At 37.4% G+C, this 21,557-nt stretch overlaps 1 protein-coding gene across 10 annotated transcripts in view; it reads left to right on the plus strand.

Moving 5' to 3' along the window:
* DLG1 (discs large MAGUK scaffold protein 1) overlaps positions 1-21,557 on the plus strand; it is a 143,804-nt gene that overhangs the window by 5,937 nt on the left and 116,310 nt on the right. For 9 of the 10 annotated variants that reach the window (XM_085069462.1, XM_085069463.1, XM_085069465.1 and 6 more), the window contains exon 3: positions 8,429-8,595. In XM_085069462.1, coding sequence (XP_084925588.1) covers positions 8,429-8,595 — 167 coding nt within the window. Of the gene's footprint in view, positions 1-8,428; positions 8,596-18,651; positions 19,174-21,557 lie in introns of those variants that run through there. The other variant, XM_085069473.1, reaches the window with a different exon arrangement.

Genomic DNA, 21,557 nt, shown 5'->3' on the forward strand with positions numbered 1-21,557 from the left:
AATTACATACTATTTTGTATGTATGTAGTGCAGTTTGAGAGCTTGCTTTTTTAAAGTGTTTTCCACCCTGTATTGCATGTGTGTGTGTGTGTGTGACGGGGCGATGTATTGAATTTTTGGGATTAGGTGCTGCTTTTGGTAGCCTAAAATAGCAAGTAAGTAGTAAGTTGAGTAGCTACTGGTATGCAGATAAATAGTATTGTGGCAAAAGTTTATCCTTGTGGTATTTCACCGACTGTGTATTCAGTGTTGAATAGCTGCACTGTAGAATATATCAATTGCAGTATTCTCTTCCCAAGGTTACCATTGAAAGGGTCTGCTGACCAAAAAAAAAAAAAACCAAAAAAACCAACACCTTGTCAATAAATCTGCTGTTCATCCAGGGGTTGAAAAGACAGTCGAAATGTTGAGTAATTGGTGCAGTTTCCAGGTTCTGGGAAAGTTTACTTTCTGTCTTGCCCTTGCTTCACTTTATTTCCCTAGTTGTGCTGCCTATCTCTTCCCATGCTTCTGTCTGTATTCCTGGATTTGCTCCTAATCTCCCTCAACATTTACTTCAGTGCTGGGTACAGTGTAGAGGAAGGGGGAAAGCATTGGAGAGAATATTTGTCCTGTTCTTACTCCTGCTGCCATGGTGGTCCTAGCAGCAAGGACAGAACATCTTGTCCAGCTCTGCAGCTGGAATGCCATGTTTCCCCTGTATATCTGGTTTGCCTGTGTTTTGACGGATGGAGCTTGTTTTGGTGCAGGGGGAAGGAATCTTCAAAGAAACTGAACTGCAGCAGCTGACTAGGAGTCTCCTTGCACAGATGGCTTCCTGAATTATAACTAGGCCAAATTTGCAAGATTGTTAAGAGACTGCAGAAGGTGTGGGGCTGACACTGGAATAACCTCCTTAGCTATATGTTCTTTCTCCAAGTTAGGGGAGGCTCTAAAGCTGTTTGGTAAAGCTTTTATAGGAATCTTGTCATGTGCAAATCTCAAAACTTTGACTTATTTTGTCTTGAAATTAAAAGATCAGCCGAAGACAGAGGAGCAGCAAGGAGAACTTGTGGGCAAATTATAAAAGCACCGCAATTTTAAATGGTTTTTAGAAACTTGTGTTAAAATTTGGCTTCAGGAAACATACAAGTGTTAGCGCTGGAGGAGATGCTACTCTGTGGCACACCCAGCATTGTGTTGCCACTGCTGTCACATAATTACCTTGGAGCCTGAGCTCTCTGTGGGTAGAGAAAAGCAATGCTTGTGCTCTCATCTAAGCAAAGCTATGCAACTGTATGAAAACTCAGCTTGGAGGGTTGAGTGAACTCATCTCAAAACTAGTTTGGCTTTTTGAACGCATTTGTCTGGTGGGAAACCTCATCAGTCCTGTACGGACATTATCTAGGGGCCATACGACAAATAAGACTTAATAGTAAGGTTTTTGTTGCCACTGAAGACAGTAGTAAATATATCCCTTTAAGAAAAAATTTCATTGCTGTAGTGGCAACTCCTTTGCAACTGGTGGAGGGAGGGTGGATAGCTGGGAGTTAATTTTTAGTTTGGATATTTGTTGTTTGTTGCGGGGGAGTGTTTGGAGGTTCTTGGGGGATTTTTTAGGCTTAGGGTGATGACTAAGTGTGCACGAGGTGATAGTAAATCAGCAAGTTTAGACAGCAGAATATTGTTGTGTCAATTTTCATGTGTGTTTCAGTTTTTCCTACCTTTTCTGTACATAGGTAACCATGTGGGTTTCTGAAGGAAAGTTGGATAGAGACAATATGAAGCACTTTTGTAAGGAAAGACTGGATGTGACACTTGGTGGAGCTGACATGGTGGTGTTAGGTCATAGGCTGGACTCGACCTCAGAGTTCTTTTTACCAACCTAATTGATTCTGTGAAGATATGGTGAAGGAGGGATTAGTAAGCAAAGAGGAAAATATGAATGAATAGTTTGGAAAGTGTAAGTGGTCAGGCTGGCAAGGAGTTGAATTTGAGTGTAAAAAGCAGCTAGAGGAATAAAAGCAAACAATTAGATCTGAGGTTAGATGAGGACACTTTCAGTTAAGCACCAATTAATGGGAACTGGAAGTGAAAAGTGGAAAATAACATCTCCTGGAATTTGAATTAAGCAAAGAAGTGTATGCAGAAAGGATGTTCAAAGGGTAGGACACAGTTACTGAAACAAGTGGAATAGCTGGAGGATCAGTAGCTGGATGCTGCAGCTCACAGCAAAGGATCTTGTAGAGCACATGTGTAGTGAGAAAGCTGCACCACAAGTTGCTCCTTAAATTTTTAAGATGTCTTGATAGTGTGCAGCAGTTTTAAAGAAGAAATAGATCCCCAAACAGCCAAGCCTGAAAGGGGGTTTACAGGGGTTGTGATGAGGCTGGTTTTCACTTCTCATAGTACAAATGCATATATTTATTTTTGATCAGACACACACCATGACAACACAACCATTAAATACACAAAGAGAATGTTTACTTAATTCTGATCATTGGCTTCGTAAATGGAAATGAAGCTTTTCTTGGTGTTTGTATCTTTTTGCTGATCACTAATCATTCACTTTTCAAGTTGTGGTTTACTTGTGTTTAATGGGTATTCTTAGCTTGATGTAGCAGCTGAAGTAAGCATGCATGATTGAGCCTTCCTTGGAGTTAATAGGAGTTGCTTTATGGCTGAAGAATGAAAGTCTAGTGTTGGCAGATTCTTTTGCCTGTTCTGACAGTGATCATAACTCTCTTTCATCTATACATTTGTTATGTTGGGCTGTTAAGAATTTGGCAGATACCATACATCTCAAATTGCTCTGAACTGAAATAGCATGTTGACCTTTGTTTTCTTTTCTAGTAGTTTTAAGACTTAAGTTCTCAAATGCTTTGGGTGCTTTGGCAGGAAGCCCTAGGAATAGAGATGTCTTTACTTCCCCTCCTTGATTTAGAGAAGTACTTAATTTATAATGGGGTGGCACCTCTTCCTGGACAACACTCAGGTAGTCAACTTCTTAACAAACCTGTTTTTTCAAATATGGATAACATCATAAACAAGGCATTTGCATGTGCCCTATTTAGATGAACAAATGTCTGAGAAGAGGCAGACCAATGAGAGATGGCGAGGGAATTGGTCACATGGACTAAACTGAAATAAGTCAATTTCTGATGGAATTCAAAAGCTCCTTGGTTGCTTGCAAGTCTGAGGGAGGGTGGTGGTTCTGAGAGGTTCTCCTGAACAAAGCTAGTATTGAAAACTTTGTGTGGTAAAGTCTGTATGGTGATGCAAATTTATCTAGTGTTTTGCTGACTTCCTGGCTTTGGCTGAAATTGTTCTGCTGTTGAAGATGTATCAGGAAGGAATACCTGTCAATGCCAGTGCAGGATAAGCTATGTAGCTGAAGCACGTAAATCCTGGTCATGCTGCCATGCAGAAGGACCTCAACAAGCTGAGGAAATAGGCTGACAGGAACCTCATGGAGTTGAACAAGTAGAAATTTAGAGCCCAGCACTTGGGGAGGAGCATTCCTATGTACCAATACATACTGTGTTTCACCCAGCTGGAAGTAATGTCACAAGAAGGGGTGTGGGGGTCCTGGTGACAAAGTTGAACGTTAGCAATCAGAGTGCCTTGGGTCAAAGGTGGGGAATAGTCTCCTGGGCTGCATTAGGCTTACCAGCATTAGAACTGCCAGTAGGTAAACCCTTCCCCTTTGCATTTTAGAATGTAAAACATGAATTTAGAGTTTATTAAAACATGAACAAACTGAAAAGAAGCATGATATTGCTAAATTAATTCTTGCTCATGCGCAAAGCTGTTAACTATATTAAAACTGAAAACCTTCAAACGGGGTACAATTAATTCAGCATACACAAATATGATTATTAAATTCACATATATTGTGGTAGCAGTTTATACCTTTGTGTAGTGCATGATGTAGTTCGCTGGTTTACATGGACAGTGTCCAGAGCAGTCTGTTGTAGTAAATGTGTAACTGTTTAAGTTCATGAAATGCTAAGCTTGTGTGGAATTTCCTGGCATCTATTAAAGAAAAAACATCTATAACCCACAAATGGTCAAGATGCTTAAAGTGTAACAATGCAAAGCCTTATAACAGTAGATTATTGTGATCATTAGAGGAATGCTTTCAATTAAAAAAAACAAACAAACAAACCACAGAATCATTTAAGGTGCAAAGGACCTTTGTGATCATTGAGTCCAACCTTTAACACAGCCCTGCCAAGTCCACCACTGAACCATATCTCTAAGCACCACATCTACAAGTCTTTTAAACACGTCTAGGGACTCAACCATTCCGCTGGACAAACAGCCTGTTCCAATGCTTGGCAACCCTTTCAGAGAAGACGTTTTCCTAATTTCCTGTCTAAACCTCCCCTGGTGCCACTTGAAGTCGTTTCCTCTTGCGCTATTGCTTGTTACTTTGAGACCCACACTAATCTCCATTGCAACCTTGTTTCAGGTAGATAAATAGTAAATGCCAGTGAAATTTGTTTCCCTCTATACCACAATACAAAGTTTCAATATCAGAAGGCTGAAACCAACATAATGGAAAGACTTACAGGGAGTTGCTTGATGTTTGAAAACCAGAACATATTAAAGTATGGTCAGAGAAGAGCAGGGAATGGGAGACCGAATAAAGGGAGTCTATCCCATGGAGATGTGCAGTGTTACTGTTTCTTTCTCCTCACTGTTATGTTTTGTTGAGGTTATTGTTGTTTGCTGACATATTCTATGCTTCACTCTTTCTTCTCTACTTTGCAGTTGCATTTGAACTTCTTGTATATACTGTGTATTTTATATCTGCTGGATCTTTTTTGTTCTGTTAACCCTGAACTTCTTTTCGCCCAGCTCCCAAGGTTGGCTTCCTTTGACCAGTAATTAGCAGTTGCAGAGTTGTTTATAGGCTTGAGGCCTCTGATACCATCCTGTGTCTTTGTTTTCAAGGCCTCTGCTGTCATGCTTTGCCTTTGCTCCTCTATGCAGCTTTTTGTCAGGGGGTCATAGGTATTTAATTCCTACAGAATAACCCCTTTTTACTGGTATGTGTTAGCTGTTGCACACACACACAAATGTAAATTTGTGAATTCAGTCTGTGTCTGTGCATGTACTTATATTTATGTACAGCTTTTAGTTGGCTTTGGACAATTGTGTGATGTAACACAGAATGATTTCACATATATTTATGTATTCTATTTATGGAATATATGTAACAGATATTTATTTATGTATAAGCTGTGTGTATTATATAAAAAATTATTTATAGGAATAGATGTTAGCTCACACAGTTGTCTGAAGCTAAGTAAAAGCTGTGCAAGGTAGATGAGTCACATGGTCTCTAGATAGTTGGTGGTAGAGTTGGACAAGCTAAAACAAACCTCTGGGCAGGCCAGGACAAGTGCAGAGGCCTGGATATTCACTTAACTCAAGGCCCATGGCCTGTTATGAGCAATGGCAACACCTTGAATATAGGGTTACACCATTTCCTTAAGAAAATGCTGTTATAGGTACCCCATCTTTCACATGCAAAGTTACAGTTATCAAAAGGTTGACGCAAAAGTGGATGCAGAAGATAATTCTGCTCAGCTTAATTTTCCCAGCTGACTATACTAAACTTAAATATTCCTTTTTGTAGGAAAGGCTTGGCTTTGCTTGACAATGAGTTTTTTTTTAGAACATGCACTGATCTTAAGTTGTCCTGACTACAATGTACTCCCCATTGAATATATAGCAAACAGTAGCAGACACTGCACATACCTGTACAAGTGGTAAGCAGAGGCTTTATGTTTGATTTCTAAGGAGCAGGGAAGAAATTGTTCTGAAGGAATAGTGTCATGTTGCTGGTTGGAATCCTTGTCCTTGGAGGCAGCTTCTTTAGGCAGAATTGTAGTCTTTTGAAGTGACCTCAAATATACTTTAGGAAAGAAAAGAATTTGTTTCTGCAGTTCTGCTGTTCTTTTAATTACTGTGTTGTGGTTTTTAGTGAAGCTCGATCTCCTTTGTGAAGTCAATTTGGATTTCAGTTTGTATTTGGCAGATAACTCGTGTTTGCTTTAAGAGTGAGCAGTTTTAGCTTCTGGTGTATCATGTTACTGGTGAACAAGCCTGTTCAAAGAACAAAACTAAGATGAGTGGAGAATATGAGAAGGGGGTGAACAATACACCAGCAAATTTCTTTTAGAGTTAAAAATCCCCAGTTTATCACCATTGCTTAGTTTATCACACTACTAATAGGCTAAGAAATATAACTTTCTTTTTTGTAAGAGTCCTCCATTGCAGAACTGGTGGTCTGTCACTTACTTTGTATGGGCTTTTATTCTTTTTGCTGTCAAACATATTTCTGATTTGGCTGCTTAATGTGGTTTTACTTGTAGGCAGACCAAATTCCAGTATGGTTTTCTGTGTTGCCTATCATTCATCACTTTTTGTCACTTTGGATTCCTAAAACACAGTGCTCCTGTTTTTCAAGTTTCAGCTGTTCTTTTAATCTTCCCCTCTATTTTCAAAATGTTCCCCATCTGTGTTTTCTTTTATTGTGTGATACCTGGTTTGAATCAGTTTTCTGTAACTTAGTTTGAGATATAATCTGTCTTGGAATTAATATGGGAGAAAAGTGCTGTAACATAAAACCAGCACATCCTAGCTTGAAGAGGGAATCTGACCATGAATACAACTAAAGCCTAGTATTTTAGTCCCTGCTATTTCTAATAATTAGGAAAATGTTAGAACTTTTCATATGCTAATGCATCCATACGTCATTAACATGTTCAGTGCATATTCAAGTGTGTTGATGTAATGAAATCATTTTGTGAGCTGATATATAGCTGTGGGCAAGGAGGAATTTTTAGGTTTAATTTAGTATGGTTTAAGTTTCTGGTTTTATCAAAGTCTAATTGTCAACTTTCATTCTTGTGGACCTAATGCCTTCAGGGTTCATAGGTTGCTTGCCTATACTTGTATATACTTAATGTTTGGATTCTGAATAGTAAAAATGGAAACTTTTTTTTAAGAAGGTAGATATTATCATATAGACACCAAGTTTCTAGAAACTTTGTGGATTTGGAGCAAGTCCAGGATAAACAGAAACTAATCCCCTCATTAAGTGGTGCATACATGTCTTGCCATCTTTCAATAGCAAGTCTATTGTGGTGTTCTCCATAGAGAAGTGGAGGTGAGGTATGGGAAATGCTGTGCTTTTTGAAAAGAGTTGTTCTGCAGGAGCAATAAATGGCTACCTCCACTGGCAGAGACTTAAAAGAATAGTAGCAGAATTGAAAATCGGTGTCCTAGATTTCTGTAGCAAAACAGTTGCACAAATAACCCCTTCCCATAAATAATGTAGTGATCTTCCTGGCTTGGTTGCTGTGGATTGCAGCTATAGAATCACTTAAACCACTGCCTATTTCAATATACAAAGTACTTTCTATCAGAGGGGAAAAAAAAAATCTTTACTGGGTGTGTTTGATTGATGTATTGATGTTAATGCAGCTACGAGACAAATTTGCAACTGAGGGAGCTAATGTGAAAGATAGACTTAAAGGCAATTTGTATCTTAGGCTGCTTTGCTCCTGTATATCTAGGTCACTTAATGTCTTCTGCAACCCTCATTGCTATTTCTTCCAATCAGCAGTGCTAAGAGCAAGTATAACTTTAAAAATTAATGTAAGCTGTTGGTAGGAATTTGACTCTCGCTCAGAAGGAAGATACAAATGGAATTTGAGAATTTCAGTTTTCTGAACTGGTAGAGAGCAGAAGTGCAAAGTCTATAAAAACACTAAGACTGGAATGCCAGCAACAGTAGTTACAACTTTTAGTTGTATGGTCTTTCTTTTGTGGGGTGGCTCTATAAAGGTTATTGTGCCTCTGTTACTTACTCTGGAAAGCTACAAAACCCTGCAGCTTAGATTCCTTACTCATGGCAGGGTCCTATTTCCTTTGGCTTACTATGTCTGTATGTTTGTCTTCTATGAAGCTGCTGTGATTAAAAATCAAGAGTTTGCAGCTCTTGTTTGGCAGATTTTTACTTTGAATAAGAGACTAAAAGCTTTATGGAACAACTTCATTTTTCTGCCCTTGTCTTAGCCTGTATTGTTTCTGATTGGTTTTTTTTTAATATGTGTGTTTTTGGAGGTGATTGCAGTTGTTATAGACACCCATTTCATGTTCTATTCATGTGCTTCTGCTGTTTCTGCTGCAGCTTGTGCTCCTGGGGTTGGTGGCAGAAGCCCAGAGTGAGTGGGGACACAGAGGCTCTGAGACTGGGGCACAGAGAGTGAGTTGTGTGTGCAGTGGGGGAGGTTCATGTGGTTGTGGTGATACTATGAATTTACCCATGACAGAGGAAGCTGTTTTTGTTTTGCAGGAGGAAGATGTAGTTAAAATCAGATTGTTAGAGTAACTATCAAGCCTAACTGCATTTTTTTCCCCACATGTTTAGATATTCAAGAATTTTATGAAGTGACCTTATTGGACAATCCAAAATGCATTGATCACTCTCAGCCATCTGAACCAATACAGCCTGTGAATACCTGGGACTTTTCCAGCCTTCCAAGCACAACAGTGACATCAGAAACATTGCCGAGCAGCCTTAGCCCCAGTGTAGAGGTAGGATATGGAAATCGGTTTTATTTTTCTTGTTGAGACTTAGTTCGACATCGTTCTCTAAGTTTCCTTCATTTTATAAAATATTAATTTTCAAAGAAAATGTACATTATTAAGATCAATAGTCATAGGGGATTTAATTATTGAAATGTTTAATAACATGTATGCATTTTGCTTAGTCAAAAATTTATAAACTCGTTTGTCAAATGTACCATTAAGTGACCATTAAACTGGATTTATGCTTTGATTTTGGAACCTCGCTGACAGGTTTAGTATGCTTATACTCATCCATACTCATGACTCTTTAGTCATTACTTCATTAATAATTTGGGAAATCTGCGGCTGTGTCTTTCTGATTAGTAACCTTTTCAGTCTGATCATAAGAAGTTCTCTGCTACTTCTGTATTTGTGTTCTGGAAGGACTTGTTTTTGAAAACTATATGCAGTCACTTGTCACTAGCGAGTGGTGAGAAAACTGATCAGGAAAATGCACATTGGCATTCATTTTTCACTAAAACAAGATCTCCCTGCTCAGTTTAAACTTACAATGTTCATTGAATATTTTCACATCAGACCTATTATTTGTTCCTAAGGAAGTGAACCTAGTTCGAAGTGTGCCCTGGAAACTGACAGCCCTAGAAAAAGTGTGTGAATTTCTCAGTAACTGAAGGCAGTGTGCAGTGCTGATCCATTTTCATGAAATGATTGTAGAGCTCAGGAGGAGCACTGGGAGAGATCAGCCAAAGCACTGGTGCTGCAGCCTGTAGGGAAGCTTGGGAAATTGTACTACTCAGCAAGATAAAGTGGTTGGGATGCCTTAATGAGTGAATTTTTTTCAGGGCTGTTGGGACTGTGTAAGAAGGTTCACTTAGCTGCAGATCGTAAGTGTGTGATGTGCTAATGAGTTTGTACACTTAAAAAATAGCTTGTGCTCATTGTAGCTTTTTTCAAATCTATCATATTGAGGCTTGTGTGAAATACATCAGGAATGCTTTAAAGGAAACAATAGAGGAAATCTAAAACTTGAATTCTTTTGGAGAGCAAAAAATGGCCAGTCCATGAAAGGTCAGCTAAGCCAGGAGCAAGAGTTATATATTGCCAAGAACAGCCATTAAAATATCTTTACATGAAAAAACTGAGCAGCCAAGGCATACTGTATTTTTCAGGTTTGTAAGTAATTGAACACCGAGGAATTAAAATTCTAGTTGATTTGCAATTTGGGAATAGATTATTTTCTTTGATTTTTTGTGAATCTTGGTGACACAAGATTGTTATTAAAATTTGAATTGTATGTCTCTGTGGAATCTATTACCTGAAATTGCATAGAGAATTGCACTGTCATCATAGTCACCTTAATGAATTGTCATCTTTGGAGGAAATGGGGTAGTGCTAGGGTGTATGGAAGAGCATGGAAAAGGACATTGTGCTGCTTACCTGTATGCCATCATTAAATCTGAGTTTAGAGCTGTAGAATGTCCATTTCTCAAGGTATGGTGGGAGAGGCGTCTCAGAAGTAGGAGCAAAAGGAGCAGTAGATAGTAGGGTAGGCAAGGAGAGGCAAGGCTCCTTTTGTCTACTGAGGTGATTTGAAATTAGCTGGTTTTAATGTATTTCATGTTTGCATGTGCAGAGAGCTTAATGAGGCAATTTGAGAGTCATCACAGTTGCCCTTAGTCATGGAGGATGGATGAAGTTCCCAAAAAGGCAGATGGACAAATGCTAAAAAGGGAAAAAAAGCAAGGCAGGAGAGGAGGATTTAGGTTTAACAGGTACAGGGAATGATTCTACAGTTTTTTGGTAGCTCCTTGAAAGTGATAAAGGAGCCAAATAATAGCTGTCATAGTTGTTGATGACAGTTTGATAAAACACTTTCTTTCTACTGTGGTAATAATTCTTGTGGTTGGAAAAAACCATCAATGTGATAAATTCTGACGAGTAAAATTATGGTATGGTTTAATAATTTTAATAATAGGCTATCTTTTGAGATAGTATCAGTTAAAGTTTCTTGAAAAATGCATCCTAGTTTGGGTTATTAGTGAAAACATCCTGCCTAAATTAGGAATTGAACCTTGGGAAGAGAATGATATGCTGCTGATTCACCAGCTAAGACTAGAATGAAGCTTTGGGCAGTTGAATTAATTAATGGGCATTAATGTCCTGCATTAAGGCTGAACTACTAGAATAGTTGTTAAATAGTTAAGAATTGGTTTCTCAGAAAAGAGCTGGGTAATTTTTGACTCTTAAGGTGAGTCAGCTGTGGCATGTTAATAGATGAAAAGAACACCTTATTGACATAAGTGTGGTGTAAAACTGTTCTGTTCTACTTGGTCTACCTAAGGCTTTGTTGGAGATATTGTCAGATTTGAGGTACCATGGTGCAAAAAAGATGTTTAATTTTAAGGCTTGAAAGACATTGACATGAAGGATTGAAAGCTTGGAAAGAAGTGACAACTGGGAATGTTTGGTGCTGCTTAAAAGAATTGAACACTTAATTGGGAAAGAGAAATTTCCTGTATTTGTAAAATGTGAAAAAGAAAGATAAAATTTTGTTCATATATAAGATGTGCTAGACCTACACTAGAGAAATAGATGTACAAAAGCATTTAAAATATTTTCCTGAGCACTGGAATCACATAGCACATGGGCAATCTCCCTTATTGAAGGTCTTTCAAGGCAGCAAAATGGTCTTAAAGGGCTTAAATGTTTTTTTTTCTTGGTGTTTTTTTGTTTGGTTGGTGGTTTTTTGTTTTGTTTTGGGTTTGTTTTTTTTTTTTTTTAATCCCTATAATGCATCTGGGAACAGTGTAATGGACTTGAGGATCCATGTCAATTCCAAACCATTTCATTATTGTTAAACATGCTCCAAATTCTGGCAGCCTGGACTTGAAGCACATATTTGCTGCTATGAGATTTGTCTTATGATGTTGCAACTGTCAGACGTTTTGTGCTTCCCCTATAGGAGACACTGATGTCTGAAGTGGGGTTTGTGGTGGTAAATCCAGGCTTTGTGGTTATTCACTCCTCGCTCTCTGCAGAAACTGTTTCCAGCCCTAAAGAAGGGGTGTGTTGTTCCTGTATCTTTTTATGTTGTACATGAAGGTGTAACAATTACAGAGTTGCATTTTTAGTTTTTATTCTCCTGTGAGATTGGACTGCCAGTAATACAAGGCCTTGTCCTTGACACTGCACCAATGACAACAGGCACATTAACATGGCAAGATCACTAATGTCTCGAAAGGAAGAATTGCCTAAAGTCTCACCAGAGACATTGTATTTTCAGCTGCACTGTTTCCTTCTCCAGTACAGTTTGGTGTCCATGGTAGTGTTACATAACAGAACCTGATATGGTGTGGATTACTTTATTTTTCTAAGTGGCCCAGATCTGAACATTTATGAAAAAGCTTACTGTCTTCCTTCATATTTTTTGTTTTGAGTATCGTGTGAAAGTCACAGTTGTTTGACCTTCAGTATATGAAAGTCAGATTTTAGATTTACTTCCAGTATCTAAAAACATTGTTGCTTATATTGGTGTTGATCCCACTTCATGTGAAATTGAAAGCAAGCGTTTCTCCCAGTCTGTCATTTACAGTAAATGTTACTTTGTATTTCATTAGTTAGAATATTGTTTCTCTGTGAACTTGTAAGGTGAACAATTTTGAAAAGTGGTAGTTTGGGTTGGTTTCATTTTCTTTTTTCTAGTCTATCAGAATGTCTTAGTTTAGCTCTCAAATACATATGACAATTGTTACATAAACATATAATCTTGTACATTTTTATTGACCTTAATTCTTTCTTCTTCAGTGACTGGGTTTTTTTCTTTATATACCTGAAAAAATGCATTTCCCTCAATATTTCAAAATTTAATAAAAATTATGAGGAGAAATTCTCACATATTAACAGTTTATATTCCACATACTTGCTATGTGTAGTATGTGAAAATTTGTGTTTTAATGCTTAATGCACTTTTTGTTTCAGCAATGCTTTTTTAGCTACTTAGGGTTTTTTTGAAAAGTTATTCTTTATTTGGTTTTAATCAACCCAAGGGCATAATAATTCCGGTACAGCATGTGTTTGAATGATTTGTTTTGCTTGCTGAAATTTACTAGACACTGGGGGGGACTTGAATTTAGTATATCTGATTTTGTTCGTAGCTGGCTTTTTTAAAAGAAGTTCTCTATTTTCAGACTTTCAAGGCTGCTGTCCAGTTCAGTGTTAGTTCATTAACCAGACACAAACAGATTGGCATGCTGTATGCACTTTGAGATTATTTTAACTGTGTTCTGTGTCCTGCCAGGCTGATGAGTCTGCAGGTGATATGAATGGGATGTATTTTTTCATGCTTGTACATTGTTAGCATTTGAAGTAATATATTTCAACCCTGTTTCTTTTACCTTGCTGATATTTTTTTTGCTGTAGTTACTGTGGGCCAAATGAGTGTTCCTCCAGCTGACACTTTGATGGTATATGTGAGAGTTGCTGGAGAGTGGGAATATAATGCTCCCCTAAAGAGATTAAGGATTGAATTACAAGAACTTTCTACACAGCTGACTTTGGGAATGACTTTTTAGCAATGTGTGCTTGTGTATATACATAGAATAGTGGTATACAAGCTTAGGTTGCTTGAGGACTTCTAATGGCACATAGCCTAGTTCTGTTTTTTCCTTCCTGCTTCTGAATCCAAAGACTGGAGTTTGTAATCCCCATAGGTTGTGTATTAGGGAAAGTCAGAGCTACAGATTGCAGGCTTTCCTGCTCACAGCGATCTGTTTTCTTTTCCATGCTCTATATTTCCTGGAATGTTATTTAACAGTTTTATTTGTTTCAATTTCCAGTACAAAATGATGGGGGGGAAAAAAAACCCTTTAAAAAAAAAAAAAATGTGATTCAAGACAGTGATAAAGCAGGAAAGGAATGTTAATCCTTTCAGTACTGGGAAGTAGTTAAAAAAAAAGTATACATGCAATCTGAAAAGGACGAATGGTTCATCCCTTTTCCTCGTGTGTATTAAATACTGAGCTCAAATGTGCCTGGCAAAGTGAACAAATCTGAAACCAGATCTCGGCGCTGTGAGAGCAGAGCGGCTCCGGGAGCTGTTTGCTGTGATCTGTGGTGCCATCTGTAGGTCGGACACTTGCTGTTTGACAAACACACAGCAAAACTTGAATCACTGCAAGGAATCTCTGACCTAATTGAGTAGTGTATTGCTAAAGGAATAGCAGTTTTATGACATTCTTTTTAATCTTTAATTCCGTAGGTTCTGTTTCAGTATTGTGATTGTTTTAAATCAGAGAAGTTAAGATGTTTGCTGATTAGCTCAAATTTAAAAGTAGCCAAATAATTTGATTTTAGATGTTGAAAAAAACCCCACTGAGCAATGTCTCGAAGGAAATTTTTTGCCTTAGGACATGGTACTCAATCTGGAGTCTCTTAGAGCTGGATGAGGATACCTTTGTATTTAGTGAGTACTAGTGTCTGAAGAACTTTGGTCTGATCTCTGGCTTTCCCATCTATCTGCACAAGACCATGTGTTTAGTGTCTGGCACGTCGAGACTGGCAAGCTCACTCTCTTCTAGGGCCTTTTGCCAAATTCTTTTTTCATACAAAGAAAGCAAAATAGGAAGTAAGGAAACAGCTGATCTGTCTGCAATTTCAGCTAAAATTTGATGCCAAGGTAGAGTGGAAAGGAAACTCGCTAAACATCTTGCAATTACAAAATAATTCAGTATCACCTATGATGTCAGTTACATTGCAAAGGATTTTGACCAGCTAAGTCTTGAAAATCTCAAGAATGGGATATGCAAAATTTTTCTGGTCAATCTGTTTCAATGCTTGACTATCCTCATGCTGATAAAAGCTTCACCCTATTTTTGATTACAAATAAATTGAGACAGAAATTTTAATTTCTAGGGTTTTTCCATCATGCAGCATGGACTTGGCTTTGTCTTCTAGATTACCCCACTATAGGTACTGGAGGGTTACTTTTAGGTTCTGCTGAACTCTTTGTCCAAGCTTAAACAAGCCCTGTGGCCTTATCCTCTCTTTAAGGGTCAAGTCTTCTGAAAATCCTCTCACTGTCTAAATGGTCCTCTGCAGAGCTTGGTCCAGGTTATCAAAATCCTTGTATTGGGGCCCCAAATGTTTCTGTTAATGCAGCTCCTCTTTGCCTCCTTTGCTGTTAAGACCTGCTTCAGGCTTGTGTTCGCTTTGCTCAGTATCTGTCAATGTGAATATTTTGAAAAGGGTTAAAGTTAAGCTAACCTCATTTTCACCTACAGTATGGGAATTGGCTTTGTTTACAAAGCAACCAGTAATGTCTCCTTAACCTTTGTAAGATTGTGATAGTTTTGTGTAACTTCTTAATAAAATAGGCTGATGTAGTCTGGAGGAAAGAATTTTGGATGTCTGGTTTCTAGTGCAATGAAGAAATCTGTGTTTAGTCCGTAGCAGTTTGTGTTCAGAATGGAATGGTGCATCACACAGTTAATCAGGATCTTAGAGGAAGTCTTGTGAGGAGATACCTGCATTTGTGGAGTGTATTATTAAAGTGCAGAATGCTCTAGTTTTGTTTTTCTGTTTCTGAATTTTGACTGCAATATCTTCACCTGGACATTATGAAGTTATTCTTACCTGTTGTAATAACAAGCTGTTCTTCTGAAAATCCTCAACTTATTGTACTATGTTCAAATACCTTCTTTGCTTTAGTATTTATAAAGATTCAGTACTGGTTAGCTTGATGATGTGCTACATCAGATTGTTGTGCTCCTTGTTATTGTACTGGTCCTTTCTGCTTGTATCTGTATGTGTGTATTGCCCATTACTTATACCAACTTCTCTGCACACATGATGTGCTTATTTTATTTCAGGACCTAGCACAGTTCTGGGTTACTCAGGAGCTTCGTTGCTTTCTTTGTGTTGACTTTACAGTGAGGAAATGGTATTTGGCTTGCTATGTATTTTGTCTTCAATTCCTGAAATCCAGACTCTTTGTACAAAGAAAAGAATGTAAGTCTTGAACTGAAGCTGAAAAATCTTCCAGGGGCAGGCGTCTGGTCAAAGTGAATGCATAAGCAAATAATCAAAATCCCCATGTTCAGTTCAAGATGTGTACACAAGCAATAAAGCCCTGCTATTTCTAAATTTCTTAATTTAGAAGTAAATAGACAACTTATGAGTCCACCTTTTAAAAAATCTAATTATGTTTTTTATAAACTTGTAATAATTACATCTTGCAGCCAGGTTCAAAGGTAGCTAGATAAGTGATGACATCTTACACTTTTAGTGCTTTCTGTACTAAAGTAGCTGAGAAAATGCTTGCAGTGATGATAGTGCTTGATCTTTACTGAGTCTTTGATATGTATTCTCAAATATGCTGAGGTTGGGCATTTGACATGCCCTTGTGAAGCTGAGCTGAGCCTGCTCCTCTGGTTACACCTGTGACAGATCTGTGTTATGTGGCTTTTCTCATAGAAACAGAGAGCAAATTAGCATTTAAATAACCACATGCACTGTTAGATTTGTGGATAGATGAAGAAATCATTTATCTGCAAAATCAGTATTTTCCAAAGCATTGTTTTCATTTGTGTGATTTATTGCTATGCATAGTTTATCTGTGCAGGAATTTTTCTTTATTTAGTTATCTGGTGACTTTGTAGATAGAATCTCTCACACTGGAAAAAGAATAAGCCTGTGAAGGTACAAAAAGTGCCTGCCAAACATAACCTGAGAGAATTCATAAGTAATTCAAGGCAAGAAATCCCCATCTCTTGCCATTGTGTTTCTCACATGAGAATAATCCTTTGTTTAATATTAATGCCATGAATAGTGGTGAATGGAAATGCACTTTTTGCTTCTGGCCAAGCTGTATAAAATAGTTGTTACTGATTATTACTGAGATGACTTGGAGCTGACAGGACAGAAAGATGTATTTTTAATAAGAACGAATGACATTGAAGAGATCACAATGTTTCTCACAAATTCAGTGGAATAATAATTATTTTAATGATTAACAGCACTATGTGGAAACATCTTACTCTTCAGTGCATGAAAGGATGACTTTTCATGCATTTCATGACTTTGCGTCAAGTTTTGATGTGCTCTTTAATATCTTTGTTGCTTCTCACAATACAATTGTTTAATTGCAGTAGTTATACTTTTAATCCATCATAGTGGTGCAGTGCTTGGTAAAGAGCTCTAATGCAGCTTTGGTTGTACATCCTGCTCTGATTTGTGCAGTGCATGGGTTACTACTTTTCAAGCACACTGTTATGAGATGACTTTCTGTCTGCTCTGAAGGGTTTCATGTGCTTGTTTATGATGAGCAGCCTGATCCACACATCCTCAGCAAAAAATTGCTTTTTCCTCACCTCTTTGGATAAGTCTCTTCTACGTCTCATAGTCTGCATTGGCAACTTGAAGGAAGTTCTGTGCTTAAAATGACAGGACTACTGGGTCTTGGGTCTTGTTGGAAAGATGGTGGCGAGTGGGAGAGGAAAAATATATGATAATGATGCTTAGTTCTGAAAGCATCCCAAAGAAGGCAAGAGAACAAAAAGAACTGAGAATAAAAGTGCTTGATTCTGAGCATAAGGTAGTTGTAGCCAGGATTAGTCTGCAGAAGCCCAGTCTTGAACCAAGGTGGCTGGGAGAAATTTAGGTGAAGAGGTGTTGTTAATCTTTGCCCTTTATGGACAGAGCATGAGGGACAAGCCAAGTCTCCATGTGCTGTTGGAGTTCCTAGAGCTGTTTGTGCAAGAAATGTACATTTGGACTGCCTGCATGTCTTGTATTAGTCATCGGAGATGTTTCTGGCTTAGACGCTGGACATGTGCCAAGTGACCTAAAAATGTGTATCCTTGGTTTTCCTTAACTTTTTGGATACTTGCACTGCACATTGTTAATCTCTCTGAACCTTACAGTTTTCCCAGAAGAAGACATGGAAAATGCAAGAATAATTTCTTTGTGGGGTACCTTGTGTGCACTCAGCTATGAAAGTAATCCCACTCCCTTTTCTGACACAGAGATGTTCTGTCAGCTTAACTTGTGCTTTTTTGCTCTTTGAAGTTAGAACTTTTAGCTTTCTGTCTGGGTTCAGCCAGTTTCAGCAGTCTGGAAGATGCTTATTTTTCCCACTGATGCTTTGTAGCAGTGAGAACTTCACCTAGGTGTTCACAGCAGAAATTGTTCACAGATTTTATGGACAGTGTAAAAACAAAAAATATCTCTGGCTTGGCTTGGACACACAATGTGAAAATCATCGTCTTGGTGGTTAAATGGTGTAAGATTTACCTTAAAATTCCATTCAAGTTTGTCCTATAAAGATATCACCTGCCCACAAAATGAAATATGTGATTTTGGAAAGATTAGTTTCTTTATACACCAGATCACCCCCCTCCCCACCACTTCTCCCAGTATATATGGAAGGGCTGGGGAATCAAGCAGAGCAAAGTTGCAGAAAGCTTAAAAAAGTGCTCTAGATACACAATATATTCCAGAGTTGTCTGGATGCAAAATACAGTCAGTTGTATATCTTGGGGTAAAAGCAAAATTAGGCAGGTAAGATTTTATAGCTTCAAATTACTTATTGAATTTTTTCCATATATTTCATTGTGTTTGCAGCAAAGGTGTTAGTGGGGGACCTAATAGGACAAGATAGTGCAAACTGAGTTTATGAGCTGCTTTCAATGCCTCTTGTGGGAAATTAATGTAATAAGGTTCTTACCAAAGTATGGAACTGTCAGGTTAGTGTTTCAGAGTACACAGGAGGTTTTTGTGCCCAAATGTTAGGCTTTTCCCAGCTGTGCTAATTAGGCTGAGAAGACAATGCCTGCGCATACAAACTTCGCCTTGTCACTGCATTACAGGCTTACAAAAGGAAATGAAATTCTAGGTTAATTCAAGGCTCAAAATAGCATTCCTCTTGCAATATGCATTACTCTTTCCTTGCCACTTTCTTCTCTCCCTGATCTACATGGAATATTCCATTCATTACTGCTTAGGAAATCAGTTATTTTGCAGTCTGCAAATGCTGAAATGACGTTAGAGGAGAAATACTTGTTTGCAACCAAAACTATTTTTGAACAAACGCTTCATTTTAGAAATTGTAACCAGCTAAGAAAAGCTGAATTGAGATTTTTTGCCATAAAATAATTTTGTATTGCATTTCATCAAATGATTCCCTGTGATGCTCATGTGTTAGGTAATCCTGACAGAGGAGTATATGAAATAGAATACGAGGAGGTACTTAACTGGTATGGAACAGGATTTGACATCTTTTGTAGAATATTTTCAAGGATACGTTTAAGTTTTTCAGACATAGATAAGCAAAATAGGTTAAGAATTTTTCATGAAACTTAAAGCATTTGTATTTTAGCCTGCTGCTTTTTCTCCACGGTGTTTCTACCTCTGAATGAATCCAAAGGGAAACCTGGCACTCACTCAACTGTTTTGACTATTAAATAAGTGTGCTTTTTCGCATTCTGTTGAGATGGTGTTTAGCTGTGACTGAAAATAAACCTTTTAAATGTTTGGAAATATACCTGCTATGCTGAAACGATGGATTGCTTATGCATTGTAACAACAAAGGTAAGACGATAAAGCTTTTGATGAATGCCTACAATCTTAGAAGTTCTTGTTGAATCTTTCTTTCAGTTTTTACTACCTGTAATGAAAATGCCTTGATGGTTTTCTATTGTTGATTTTTTAAAAAACTTGAAACTGCACAGATCGTCAAAATAAATTATGTAGTTGTTGCTAAGAACAATCATAGATGTTAATTCTTTGAAGAGCTAATTATGCACATATTGAAAAGTGTAGTGGAATGATTTTTTCATAATCTTCAGTAAGACGCTCTTTTGTAAAAATTCGCTCTCTTTAAATTTGCTAAAACAGTAGTTTGCTTTTTATTCCGGAATAAGAAATTTCAAATGATGTTTTACATAACCTTTATCAGGACATGTTTAAAATAATCATCAAAGAGAAGAGATGAATCTGGCAAGTCATGTTAGGGATGGATATATTTCAAGATGTTTTATTATTTTGACATCTTGCTGCTTTGAGATGAAGACACCCAGATAACTTAGTGTCATTACTTCTGTGCTAGGATAAAGTTTTTTGTAAGTTTGTTTTCAATGTAGTCCACTTGTAACTGCTAAAGATAAAATCTGATGCATAAACGTAATAATTTAGTACTGTGTTTGTAAAATATTGACTTGGTAAGTTTGGTTTTTTGGAGGCTTTTATTTTTCTTCAAGTGGTAAAATTGTTCTGTATTGCTTTCCTTTCCCTGGATATTGAAAGAGTTGCTAATTTTTTTCAACAAACTGATTTAACTTCTGGCATTCTTGTGGATAATCTGAAATCATAAGACTTGCTTATACAAACAACTTTCTCAAGAAGTAGAATAAAATTGAACATCTTTGAGAATATTAGGTGGATTTAATGATAGGTTTAATAAAAGAAAAGATCAAGATGCTTCCTGGATTGTTTGAAATAAGGAAGCAAAGGCTAACTGGAATTAGTGAAATAACCTTGTCTCTCACGAGCAAAAGAGTCTTTTTGGTGTCTGAACTGTCACAGTTTTTTTGGAAGTGAAACATACCCTTTTAAATTATGTTTGAGTGGTATTAATTTGTGGCATTTTGGCTTTATTTATTTTAGAATATTCTTTCTTGTACAGTGAGATTGCAATTGGATATTAATTGCTTCATTTCAGTTACATGAATATGTACCTTAATTTTGTTTTACTCGTTTTAGAAAAGGGAGAGGCAGGGCTGTCATTTTTATGACTAAAGTGCTCAACTTCAGTTTATTTAGTGCATTTGTTCACCTTCACATAACTATTTGTCTAAGGGCATAAGGACAATTTATAGGAAAAGCTAAGCCAACAAAACATTCTGTGAAAAAAGTTGGGTTTTAGTATGATTAAGCTAGTTCTATGGGTACTAAGAAAGTGAGACTGCTGACAGAAACGCTCACAGAAATGTGGCACAGGAGAGGGAGAGATCATCTCTGGACAGCGTAGTCTTACATGGGCTTAGAGTGATGGTGCATTTCCACCTGGAGTTATCAGCACTTAATCCTTCCTGCCTGCTTCTTGTGAAGTTTTGGCCTCATTTATTTAAATGCTGCTGTAGTACCTTGTAGCTTCAACTAAAGCTGTTACTTTAAAGTGGGGATCAGAAAAGAAAGAACTGTGTGCTTCCCTGTGTACATGTGTGTATCTGATTACTCAGATGTCCTTGTCTAATGAAAAGTATGTTCCTTGGTTTTGTGCATAAACCTTTATTCCAAATATCAAGGAAAATCAATGCATGTAAGTCAGGCAATTTTGAAATCAGCATTAATGTATTGTATGATAGGATTAGTAAAAATGTTAAATGCTTCCCCTTTCTCGACCTTCAGTGGAGGAGTATTTGAAACAATTCATTGTTACTCTTTATTTCTGACTAGGGAAGAGAAGAATTTGGCCAGCAAGATGAATTTTCTAATGGATTTGAGAAATCTCTCATAATTTGATCTTTGATATTACTGTTCTGCTTAATTCAGAATTCAGATCTAGTCACAATAGGTGAACAGGTCCCTAAACTAATTGTCTGTATTGTCTTCAAAGGTTTACTTCAAACTGGTTTACTTTGTCCAAATCTAGTGCAAAGAATACTGATTAATACAGTATTTTTTCCTCCTTATGTGGGCACATTGGTTTGATGTAGGTAGGCAAATTTGCATCACTGCAACCATGGATACTATTAAGAGCAGGCACGTGGGCTGAGCTTACAGTAATGATTTTTATTTAAGTCACAGTTTTAAATGAGTTCATGGCACTTAAAAATACAGACTATGAAAAGTCGTTGATTTTTCCAGAAAAAGCAATTTTTGAGCAGTCATTCTTAACTTTGTTCCATAGTATACTTTCAGTAAAGCAGTTGAATTTAAAATGACAGTGATCTAAAATAGCTTTAAATAATATG

This window comes from Lichenostomus cassidix, chromosome 9 (genome assembly GCF_008360975.1).
Source record: "Lichenostomus cassidix isolate B80296 chromosome 9, HeHo_3.0, whole genome shotgun sequence".
Classification (NCBI taxonomy): Eukaryota; Metazoa; Chordata; class Aves; order Passeriformes; family Meliphagidae; genus Lichenostomus; species Lichenostomus cassidix.